Below are 12,979 nucleotides of genomic sequence, written 5' to 3'. Positions count from 1 at the left end.
AGGCTAGCTCTCCTGCGTTTAACATGCATCACAAGGGGCTCCATGGGCTTACCAATGTAGGTGTACAGACCTCCTTCATTTGAGGGGAATTCCTGGTCCGATCGAGACCCCCCCTTGAATTGGTACATGTGCAGGGTCCCATTTCATGTGGGTGTGGCGTTGTAGCTGGAGGGCTAGCCCCACCCCCCGCCCAGGAATTTTCAGAGCTGAAGATCTCAAGAATAGAGTGGTTTGCTGATAAATCCCTTTTCTGAGGGAACTCTGGGAATTGTATCTCTGCAAGGGGAATAGAAGTCTCAGCACCCTTAACAAAGAATAGTTACCATAAAGTGGTATAACAGTAGGTGGTGTGTATGTGGCCTAGCAGCAGACCACAAGAGCAATATTTCAGTGGTTGTTGAAATGCTGCTTCAGCCTGGGCTAATCCTCTCCACAGGCTGAGGATCTCCATCCTTAATCGTGAGCCGCACGTCGATCGTTCCAGATGCAACTTCTTGCCACCACAGCAGCTCTGAGACAAACCATTCGCTCTCTCATTTCTCATTACCCTCCGGAGAAATCAGATTCCACTGTGTAAAGGCCCCTTGGCTGAGATCAAGGACCAAACTCTCTTATCTTTTAGCTGTAGTGGGAGGATTTACCGCTGTGGGAGTCCAGCAGAGGAATTGAATAAGATGTTGGCATTAACCAGGGTTGTCAGCATGAGAGAATTGCTGCACTGAGAGCCTTAGTTCGGCTCCTATAGTATTTTTTTTATATAGTGCCTACCTTCTAAAAGAAGTCATGTTCTGTCTTTTCACAGAGTGTTTCTACAAGAGAGCAGTGAAAGGCATTCTTTCCTACAGCAGTGTGCAACTCAAGTCCGCCAGATGACCACTTTTATATATATTTTAAACTAACTCAGCAGGACCATAATTCTAGATCAAGCACAGAAGAGCTTTTCTGTCACTCAGTGTGCTCTTTTCAGCCTATTCTTTGTTGACCCTTTCCCCTCTTTGTGATCCAGGGGCAGAATATACCCTTCCTTCACAATGCAGCACCACAGGCTGCCATCTGACACCTCCCTTCCCCCCAACCCCCCCCAATCCTTCTCATTTTCCATCTGCACTCCATTACACTGTCTCCTCTCTCTGAACCCCACAGCACAGACTCTGTTCTTTCTATCCAGTTCCAACTTCTCTTTCTTTCCCTCACCAGGGAGTAGCCTCTCTTTCACTGCGCTATGATACAGCTTTAAATAGCCAATTTCTAGAGCTCCCTGTTAAACCAATCTGGAAAGCATAGCTCTGTGAGGGGAATAGGGGTCTCCCAACAAGGTTCAGTATCCTTAACAAACTATGACTCCCAGGATTCCTTGGGAGAAGGTGTGGCTATTTTAAGTAGTATCATAGTGCTCAGTGGCGTAGCGTGGGTTGTCAGCACCCGGGGCAAGGCAAGTAATTTGCGCCCCCTAACCCGTGGATTTTAGCACTCGAGTGCGAGCGCGCGCCCCCCAGATGTTGCGCCCGGTCCCCCCTGCACCCCCCACGCTACGCCACTGGGGCTGGGGGCGAGCGAAGGAGCCAAGGACCCCCCCCCCAAAGGCTCAGCAGGAATTTATTAAATTTATTATTTGCGGAGCCCCCGCGGGGCCAAGGCAGCCGAAGCCCCCTCCCCTCGGGCGCCTCCCCGCCCCCTCCTCTCCTTGGGCTGTAGGTGGAGCTCCAGATCCGGGCTTGGCGAGCGCCTCTCCTCCTCCCGGCCGGGTCCGGGGGCTTCCAGCCGTGCTCCGTCCTCGCCCCCCCCCCGCTGAGACTTGCGCTGAGAGCCGGAGCCAGCGGCGCCCCCTTCTGCCAGGAGACCCTCGCCCGCCCGCCGGCTTCCTCTCGGAGGGTTTTGGGGAGCACAGGGCGCGGCGAGGCCCCTCGGAGCTCTCCTCCCTCCCAGTCGGCAGAAGCAGCCGCCGCCTGTGGCTGGGCCGAGGGGATGGCGTCAGCGCCAGGGTGCGGAGGCTGCCCGTGCCCGGCCAGGTGTCGGTGGCGGCGTCGGCGCTGCTGCAGCGGCTGCTCCTCCTGCGAGCAGTGAGTGGAGCGCAGCCGCAGCGGTGGCGGGGGGCGCGCGCGCTAGGGCGCAAGGCTGGCGGTGGCGGCGGGGAGCCCAGCGGAGGAAGGAACTTGTCCCTTCCCTCTGGACTCGCGCCCCCCCAGATGTTGCGCCCGGTGCGGCCGGCACCCCTGGCACCCCCCACGCTACGCCACTGATAGTGCTTTAAATGTATGGCATGAATGTAACCTCTTTTTTTTAGCTATCCAAAGTGCTCTATCTAAAAACTGGAGAGTTGCTGTTGCCTGCCATAGCCAACACTGAACTAGATGGGCCAATCAGCTGAAGCAGTACTGTATAAGGCGAGTACTATGTTCCTGTATACACAGGGCTGGCCAGCCCATGAGGCAATGTGAGGTGACCACCTTGGGCGTCAGGATCCGCAGGGGCAGCAGATCTGGCCTCCAAGAAATACATTGCCTACTGCTGCCACCAACTCATTGGAGGCCAGTTCTGTTGTCTTCTCTGAAGCCTTTAGAGGGAAGCACCAGAAAAGAGGCATGAAGCCACAGTTTACTATTGTGATGTTTGTCATACAAACAGGCAAGACAAGACAACCTAAAAGCAATTTAAGGTGTGGAGCTGCCCCAAAGCTTAGATGCTTACATGGAAAATGCCCAACCTGGTTTAAAACTTGAGTGGATGGGAAATGGTAATCAATATTGAAAAGCACAGAGGACTTCCCTGAGCATATTCAGAACTTCTTAATCTGACACTTAATACTGAGGAAGTGCAAATATTTACAGTGGGGAGTGTTTTGCTTCAGAACAGTCTCCAGTCGATCTCTTGCAATCATTGCTAAATACAGGAGATGCACAGAAAAGTGTAGGCACACCCCTGATTTGCACACGGTGATCACAGAAATTGCAGCAACAGCAGGAGTGCATCCAAGGAAATTTGTTGTTGTGAGGGTGCAAGCCTATTGTCCCAGGGAGGAGATCCTGGGGCCCCTGGATTTTTGTAGATCTCCCTCTTTGTGGGCAGAGCAGATCCGTCTGTGGAGATTTCCTCATTGCGCTGTGCCTCCACCCTCAGTGCTTTGACAGTGAATGGCAAAAAGGTGGCATTCTATGGGCAAATTGCAAAAGGCTTTGAATCTGCTAGCTCCAAAGCCCTGCTATGCCTCCAAAATGAAACTAGAAGGCGGGGAGGAATTTGCTGGCATTGATGACATGCATATTTACTTTTGCAACAGACCATTTGGAAGGAAAACCTTTTCCCCATCTTCTTCTCTACTGGGGTGAGTGAGGCAAGGCCTTGGATTCAGTAGTTCCACTGCCTCATCTACCCTTTTGGGTTGTACTGCCCATAAATCAATGGTTCAAGGGATAGCTCAGTCAGTGGAGCATGAGACTCTTAATCCAAGGGTCATGGGTTTGAGCCTCATGTTGGGTGACAGATTCCTGCATTGCGGGTGGTTGGACTAGAACAGGCTTCCTCAACCTCGGCCCTCCAGATGTTTCGAGACTACAATTCCCATCATCCCTGATCACTGTCCTGCTAGCTAGGGATCATGGGAGTTGTAGGCCAAAAATATCTAGAGGGCCGAGGTTGAAGAAGCCTGGACTAGAATGATCCTCATAGTTCCCTCCAATCCTACAAGTCTGTGATTCTGTGAAGTGGAGTTTGTATTTTTATTTTTGAACAGAGGAGACGTGTAGTTGAATTGCAGAATGGAAGGAGCCAGAGCCTGATAATGTGTTGGAAAGAATAATGGCAAGATGGGACCAGCAGCAGACCTTGGGGTCTCAAATTCCAGCGGCACCCTGTGCAACATTAAAAACTGGCACACACACACACACACACTCCGTCCTCTCGCCTTCCATTCTACATCATTGTTGCAGCCCCATATTGACTCAGCACCCAAGTCCAGCCACAACGATTCATAATAGACTTCACACACTGATAAAATCTGCAGCATTATAAACCAAGGTATGCTCCCGGCTTTTCGGTAGAAAATAGAAATATATGGAAATGAATTATTGAGTCAGTACAGAGTATGATGGTATGACCCAGTGTTTATTGACTCCTGAAACACTTTTTTCCACATTTTTCTTTTTTAAATTAACATGAACACAAAATGTGGGGAGAACAGCAAAATACCACAGAATGTTTCAGTATTCGGCCTACCTGCCAGCAACGATGACCAGCATGTAGCCTGGCAAAAGGTATGTCCAAAATGCACTCCCAGAGATTGTTGAGGAGTGAGTCACAGGTGTAAAAAGCGAAAACCATAGAGAGAGATATTTGCCAGCAAATGGATACAATTTTCATGCAAGCAAAATTAGAAATCAATTATTATGAAAATAGCAAAAATTACCTAATCAGTGGGTATGGAACAAAACATTTGTACGAGATGCAAATTAAAGACTACAATTTCTGGACTCTCCACCCCACTCCCCTGAAGTTGCTACCTCGTAGGAGCAAAGGAAACACTGGAGGAATATGAGATTACCAGAAGTCTTTCGGCACAGGAAGTCTACAAATGGGCATCCAGGTTTAAAATACAAATAGCCTACTCATAGGAATAGTTCTTTTGTTTTTTAAGAAAGCTGGCATTTTTGCCCAATGTTTATTCCACAGCAAACACAATTGCTTTGAACAGCAACTTTGCCTGGTGTGTTTGATGTGCAAAGGAAACAGATTTGGAAAGGTAATTATTAGGCTGCATGCTTTTAATTGAGTCAACCATTAGACTAATCAATGAAGGCTGCAATCCTGTGCTCTTAATGGTGCACACACCATGTATTCATATAGGGAGTATTATGCTGTAACTCCACGCAATGCTGAATTGCAGTATTTGACATCAGGTAAGAGCATCTGAGGTGAAACTCAAATGTCTAGTAATCATACTTCATTATTACTAAAGGCACTGGAATTATTTCACACCCCTTCCAGTTCCCGTGTCCAATTGGCGCCGTTTGGTTGAGATACCAGCAGTGAATATTTCACTCATATAAAACTCAACCATCAATACTTTTTAGCTTGATCCAATTATTTCATTGATCTGCTGCCACCGTTTCTTAATAGACCACTTAGACTGTTTGCTGAAACAGAATTCAGAACCATTCAAAACAGTTCACCCATTTTTGTAATAATCTGAAAATATCCAAAATTTTGCATAAATATAACGTCACTAAAACATTCAAATACTTTACCACGCTTACAACCATAGTTCTGAGTATTCCTGCATTTTCAAGTTTTTAGATGCTTAGGAGTTAAGAAAGATGAGCACGCAGGCTGTAACTTATCTATGAGTGGTGAGGACAATACGATAATCTTTATTGTCATTGTCCCATACAGAACAACGAAACTGACAGTAGCTTTATAAAAGTGTGTGGTAATATAGTTCTTTTTCAACTGATGTGAGCTATTTATGTTATCTGTGAGGGGGAAGGTTTTATCACTCACTAGCACAGATGGGATGAATCAGCTTCTATGCTTTATCTATTGAAGTCTAATTTGAGCTGATCAATTCTTTCTGAAATTAGCAGGCTCTCTGTGTTGAAGTCACACAGCAATCCCACCAAAATGAATAAAACCATTTTGATCACACAGGAACCTGAGGATGTGGAACCATTCAGAAGCATCTTAAAATTCAGACTTCAAATATGGCAGCAAGAGAGTCCTTTTTTCCCTTAAAGAAACAACTGTTAATTTGCTACAAAACATATTGCCTTTACATGCTGTGTTGTTAAGTGGCTTAATATTTATCACACACACACAGGTATGTGCTAAGACTAAGCAATGCTTAAATATTAGTCTTGTTCATGGGCTTTAGTTCTGGGAGAGCATTGTGCTTGTCTGGGAATATGATAATGGTCATTCCTTATTTAAATGTATAAAGAGTAATAGCACAAAATGAAACCACTGAAGAAAATGTTGGTTTCTATGAACAAGAAAAAAGCAAACTGCCTGTGTCAATTAAGTTTGTGGAAATATATGGAACATGGAAGAAAATATATACATATGGAAGAACAAAGCAAGGTTCACATCATTGCTATAGGTATGAATGAAATGAGTGAATTTATACTCATGTGTTGTTTGTGTTACATACTTTGGTGAAAACAATACGATTTTGAGGGAAATAACCATTGTATTGCTCCCATTCTACGCATGATCTATGGTAAGTGCTTGAATGACTAGGTTTCTGCTACTGAGAATAAAAAAGTGTTCTTTTCTCTCTCCTTTAAAAAAGTGAAACTAGGGTAAGAAAACTTGTGCTTGGTAATTACTAATCCTGTCTCAGCACAATTCATGGCTCAAATGCAGGAAGGAAATATTTTCCTGCAGTAATGTAAAACCTGGGACCAAGTAATTTCTCCCCACACAAATCACAACATACCCTGAAATAAAAATACACAAACATCTGACCTGCAGTGGGGATATGACTTGGCACCACAGAGACTATGAACCTTAGTCCAAAATGTTTTTATAGCATGTCTGCCTGCAAGGTAATGTGCTATGATATTGCGTAGGTACAGACAGTATCGTACGTCCCATCTGACACTTTTTGCTGGCACAACAAATTTTAGGATTGAGCTTTAAAGGTTGAAGTATCGAACACACTTCCTCATAGACTCACAAACAACAGAGATTGGGTTTGAGATTCAGTTGTACAATCCGAGCTCCATTAATGTCAGAGGAGAAATTAAATAAGAGATGTACAGTGACTCAGGAATGCATTCTGTATCTGACCACAGCTATCCTGCCATGCAATTGCCAGGTCAAAAAAAAACCAGACAGAGTTACATTTCCATCATTCAAATTGTGGCAGTTGGAAGATCAGTTTTAAAAGAATAAAAATAAAGCTTGACTAGGTGAATTCTTGGCATATATGCATTCAGTTTATCATCAACTTTTTTTTATTTAAAAAAGGTTTACAAATTTGGGTAGGAGGTGGCTGCTTCGTAAAATGTGTATAGACAGATCATTCATACTTCAGAAAAAGAAGAGGAAAAACAGGAAACAGTGGACAGCTGCTCAACTGCTTCCACCTCTGTCCTGGGGCTCTAAAAGGCAGAGCAATGGAACGCTGCTGCTGCTGCTTGGCTTTAGCAACATGAATAAAATCCAGGCAATTTTATGGGAAATGGGAGGCTTATCCTTTGGGGGGGGGGATTAACAATATAGGCTGGTGAAGCCAATAGCCTGTGCAGCAAAGTGACAAGGCGGCCCATCAAAGGCCCCACGTTGAACATAATGAAGTTGGCTCCTGACAGACATGTACTGTAGTTCCGTTTTGCATCCCTGATTGCTTCTGTTGCTGCCCATCTGCAGTCTGCCAGAGAGGGATCCTTCCCATTGAACTAGAAAAACGTACATAAAGTGCAAATCAAGACTCAGGTTTCCCCAACAGTTTCGAATGCTTAGGATCTTTATTACCAGTATTGCCAACTCGGTCTTGTCATTAGCACCAGGCTTGGTGATATTCTTCACTTTCTAAAAAACAACACCTGGTGGTGTTCTTCACTTAAAAGGCAGGTAGAAAAGAGGGGTGCTTTATGCCAAAATGGATGTGGTAGGAAGCTGCCAGGAGTACCATCACTGTAATATGCAAATGCTAGACAGTGCCCAAAAAATTAGTGCATTTCTGCAAGAAGAGAGTCCAGTAATCACCGGAAACAGACCACATCTTTGGATCTTATTGCTTGCAAAACAGTCCCGTAATCATCATTAAAAGGAATTACGTTGGGTATCCCTCTGTTCAGTCTTCGTTGAGAACTGCTTCTGTCTTCCCTGCATCTACAATGAAAGATCAAATATATGATTAAATGCCAGAATACATGTTGCAGGCAGGCCAACATAGTATTCATACTGAATATCTGAGTTTATATATCTTTCCTAGAGAAAACGGCAACATTCTTAGTGTTCGGGTTTGTAGTAGCAGGAATCTGAACCCAGGTTTTTGTGGTCTTAACTACACCACCACATGCTTGAAAACCAAACCCTGGTCTTGCTGCTTATCACAACTGTTTTTTTTTTTTTTAAAGATCTCTCAAATGCTAAATCAGCAATGAGAACTCAAGAAATCCAAGTAGGCTGAAACTGAATGTTTTGGGGAACGTATGGTTGCCACCTCTCTGCATCTCTTTCCTACCTTCACAGCAAATGTTTCATTCTAAGATGATTTGTGATGTGATGTCATTGTGGTTCAAATTTTCCCACCCACCCTCCATGTCATTGGCACAATGAGATCACATCATCCAGAACAGCAGCAGCAGCAGCAGCTACGCTTTCCTTATCTTGGTCTGGTTCCCACATCATATCAAGCCATATTTTAAAACAAACTATGGTTTAAAGCAGGGGTCAGCAAACTTTTTCAGCAGGGGGCCGGTCCACTGTCCCTCAGATCTTGTGGGGGCTGGACTATATATTTTTGGGGGGAGGGGGGAATGAACGAATTCCTATGCCCCACAAATAACCCAGAGATGCATTTTAAATAAAAGCACACCTTCTACTCGTGTAAAAATACCAGGCAGGCCCCACAAATAACCCAGAGGTGCATTTTAAATAAAAGGGCACATTCTACTCATGTAAAAACACGCTGATTCCCGGACTGTCCGTGGGCCAGATTTAGAATTGGGCTGGATCCGGCCCCTACCCATGGTTTAAAGTGAAGGAGTGGCATCCTGGTGCACCTTGCTCAAACATACCAGAGTCATTCCTTCCCATACTCCTGCTTCTACCTTGCTAGAGAGGAAACAAACCAGAGTTTGGTTGATGTCATCTGAACTTGGCTCATGGGTTGTTTTCTCCAAACAAGCCACAAGTGGTAACCAATGTTTCTTGGCTTTCCACTCATGGTTTGTTTGGAGGAAACAAACCAACAACCCCCAGTTCAGGCAACATGACAAGCCAAACTCTGTGTGGTCTAGCTGTGGCAGCAGGAGTAAGGCATGAGCCAGATGCTGCTTGCTCACACTAAACCATAGTTTGTTCTAAACTATGGACTGGTGTGATGTGTGAACTCGGCCATTACACATTTTGGAGCTCACTTACAAAGAACTGATATTATCCGATTTGAAGTCCAGTGGCCAATCAAGGGAAAGGCAGGCACGGTTGAAGATTGTGAGCATACTGCTCATTCTGAAGATGCAACGGTTTCAGAGATGCTTCTGCATGGGGGATAAATACTCTGAATGCATTGCCCAAATTGTGGAATGCAGACAGGCTGCTGAATACTATACAGTACATCTTCTGACAGAAACCTATTTTCACATATGAATTGAATTCCTGGATCAGGCCTAAGGTGAATTCCATGTAATTAATTCTAGGGAGCTTGTAATATCACAATATGATGCGTGGCAGATTTGATGATGTCATAAATAAATGAACGTACCAACTAAATTCCTGAATTTCTTTTTGGCTTCTGCTCTTTCTTCAGCATCAAAATACCACACAGTCATGGCATACCTGTAAAGGAGAGGAAATTGATTTAAGTCTCTAAATGCTACCCTGAGAGAGGAGAAAACTACACTTTTCTCTCATATAAATAATAATAATAATACAGAAAGAGTGATTCACTTCAATGTTAGAAATATATTAATAAGCAGCCAAATTGGTCAGTAGGTGACAGTCTAGGCATGCACATCACAACTCTGTTCATTTGCATGCAAGGCACACAGATATAAATAGGCAGACAAATACAGCTGTTTTTTATGCCTTCATCTGTATCCAGTTATAGACACATCTAGACGCATACAACAGGTAACCTAAGTTGTCTCGAAGTTCTTTATGGCAATATTATGAAATATGAAAATAATGGACTATAGCTACCTAGTACATTGTCTAACGCAAAGATCATCAGGTGTCACTAACGTAAAAATGCCATCAGAAAGAACCACATGAGCAAAAATATTTTACACATGCCCAGATCAGTGAGAGCAATCATGGCAGCAGCAGATAAACAGTGGCAAAGGGATGTGGGAAATAATGGTGGCAGGCAAAGGTTCAAGTCAACAGGAGCTTGAGACAACTAGCTGCAGCCACTTCACCCCTCCTTTTGAACAAGTGTTGAAATGAGCCAGGGACCACAGCTAGCCATAGTTTCTGTTTATGTCAGAACCAGGAAACTATGGTTGATAGCTTCCAAACAAGCTAGAATATGAAGTCATATGGTCTAAAGTTGGCTTCCAGATCCTGGCTTGTATGAAAACTATTAACCAGAGTTTTCTGGTTTGGGCAGAACCAGAAGCTACAGCAAATTGTGGCTCTTGTTGGTTGGTTGGTTTGCTTGCTTGCGCAAAGTGGGGAGCAAAACAGGTGTAGGCAGGTGCCTGAAGTTTGTGCTTATTTTGGCTCATTAAATTTAGGTCTCAATCCTCCAAGCCAGGATTTACATGGAAAGCCACTGTCAACAAAGCATTTGCTATATACCTCAACCTTTATGGGGCCGTTTTGAAAGAAGTGCTTGCTTACATGCACCAGCCCTAGGTGGGTTAGAAAAATCTGCCAGCTGGAGGTACTTTTTTGAACAGGGTTGGACAACATGTTCAGCATCCAGAAGCACAATAGGAATCATATGTAGAGCCAAGAGGTCAGCATTAATTTGCATAGTGCTTTACACAAAACCATGCATATGCAAATCACCGTCATTCAGGGCTTTTATTTACTCTAAATGTGAAAAAGCATTAAGTCATTTCCTCACAAATATAAAATATGGCATTAGAAGAAGCTATGGTGAAAAATAAAGATAATGAATCAAAACTGTGTTTACGATGTTCATAGGCAGTTTCTTTATGGTTTTTAAATAACTCATAGTATAATTCCATCAGGGTTTTTTTAAAATCTATTTTGATTTTGGGATTCTGGTGGATTTTGTTCTTTTTTAAAAATTTATGTTGCTTTCGATTTGATGGTCTTATGTTTTATGTTATATTTAAGTTAACTTACTTACTGTATGCCACCCAGAGAATTTGAGATTGTAAAGTGACATACAAATGCTCTTAGTAATAAACAAGCAAGCAAACAATACAGGTTTTTGTCCCTGCTAATTTCTTCAGCAAAATTCAGCTTTAATGGCTAAGCCATATTGGTCCATATAGCGCAGTTTCTTCTAGCCTGAGTGGAAGCAACTCTCCAGGTCTAAGGCAGTGCAAGAAAGGTCCTTCTGAGATCTGCTACTTTACATAATTTAACTAGAGATGCCTGGAGATGGTCTCCTGCATGTAAATAATGCAGCCTACCACACTGGACCCATTGGGAGGAGTTCAGTGTTGCACTAAGGCACTGTTGTGTTGGGGCAAGCATTTTTGCTTTCCAGATGGAATGATTCCTCTCCTCCTCCTGGCCTGAGCCCATCTGCAGGTGGTGGGGGGAGAGAGAAGGGGGGAAGCCCTGTTGTGCAAGAGGAAGTTCTTATGCAGGGCTTCCTCTGATGACTCATTAGATGAACCCTTTTACTATTGATTACTTGAATAAGAATGTTTCTCTAGGTGACATGCAAAAGAATACACAATTAAAACAATATTTGAAATAAACAAAACCAAAAAAGCCCACTGAACCACAATTCAGTCATAAAATCAACAGAGTGGGGCAACCAATTCACTATCAACAGAGCACCCATCCAACAACTAAAACCAATCAATTGCTGTCTATCTTGGGAGCAAGGACATAAAAATGCAAAATATCCATGGATGGATATCGAATCCTCCAGGGCAGATTTGGAGAGCACACAGGAAATGGGGAGAGGCAGGGGTAGCCTGGGTGCCAGAATTGAATTCCATTCCACTCACAGATGCCACAACTGGGTATCATCCAATGGTTGTTTTTTAAAAAACCTCACATCTTCTTTACCTTGTTGCATAGGAGGGCTGCACTTCATGTGGGTTCCTTCGATCTGACCAGAAAAAAAGTAATCTGTCGAACAGAGGTTCAACATCTGCTACGTAGGACTTGCCCTCTGGGAATATTCGTAGAATTCCACCATGTAGCTTGGGAGAGAGAAAGGAACAGCATTCATTTTTAAACTTAAGAAAATTTAAGATATGGTTGTGAATCATAAGTGTTTGAGAAACAGAAGGGGAGGTTTAATGTAAAGTAAAAGGAAAAATATTACTGGGAGGAGAAGCACCGTTAATGGGCTTAGGAATGATGACTGACTGTCAACAGGATAAATACAGAAGTATAACTCTGTTTAGGCACATGATAGAAAAGAAACAGCTTTCCTTTCTTTTTATAGAATGCTTGTCTTATCATTTGTGGTGTTGATTGGTTTTCTTTTCTTTTTTTAAAAAAGGTTGCTGCTTCCTGGCAGGTTCGTTGTAACTTGCAAGCGAGGCTTGATTCTTGAGAATATTTCAAAGTGTACACTTGCATATACGGTTGTTTCTCTTCGGATCCCGCCCCTCCCCATAAACTTCCACGTGGGACACTGTTGTAAAAGTAAAATCTAGTTTGTTAAAAGTGCCAAGGAGGGGAGGCTCCTATGACCCTCACAGAGCAACAATTCAGAGTTCCCCGAGAAGAGAGATTGGTTGCAAAACCACTCTGATAACTGTAGCTCTCTGAGGCAAAGCAACATCTCCTAACAACTCTCAGCACCCTTAACAAAGTACAGTTCCCAGTTTTCTCCAGGGGGAGCCATGGCTGTTTGAAGCGATATGACACGGCTTTAAATGCATAGCACAGATGGGGAAAGAGTTTCCTCACTGTTTTGTCTCTGGTGCGCCAAACCAGGGGGCTTTATTTACCCCCCACTCCTCTCTGTTTATTTGTTGCTCTCAGGCCTGTTACTGGCACTTACACAGCAGCCCAACTGTAAGCCATGGGGCACACCCACAGGACTGTCACTTTGGTTGAGAGTTTTACTTCACAAGGAGCGTGGGAAGCATCAATGGAAACGGCAGGTACATTTTCCTCCTGGGAAATGCCAAAACTTGGATGAAGAGTCTAA

General features: G+C 43.8%; 1 protein-coding gene across 2 annotated transcripts in view; it reads right to left on the bottom strand.

The window, feature by feature from the left end:
* Nucleotides 1-4,082: 4,082 nt before the first annotated feature.
* EGLN3 (egl-9 family hypoxia inducible factor 3) overlaps nt 4,083-12,979 on the bottom strand; it is a 39,848-nt gene continuing 30,951 nt past the window's right edge. For both annotated transcript variants that reach the window (XM_081001162.1, XM_081001163.1), the window contains exons 3-5: nt 11,881-12,017; nt 9,425-9,498; nt 4,083-7,827 (exon numbers count right to left, since the gene is read on the bottom strand). In XM_081001162.1, the coding sequence (XP_080857288.1) occupies nt 7,790-7,827; nt 9,425-9,498; nt 11,881-12,017 (249 nt within the window). In that variant the 3' untranslated portion in view covers nt 4,083-7,789. The remainder of the gene's footprint in view (nt 7,828-9,424; nt 9,499-11,880; nt 12,018-12,979) is intronic.

This window comes from Podarcis pityusensis (genome assembly GCF_964106645.2).
Source record: "Podarcis pityusensis genome assembly, chromosome: 1".
Taxonomy (NCBI): Eukaryota; Metazoa; Chordata; class Lepidosauria; order Squamata; family Lacertidae; genus Podarcis; species Podarcis pityusensis.
Note: the sequence above shows the minus strand (reverse complement) of the source record. Positions and strands in the feature narration are given on the sequence as shown.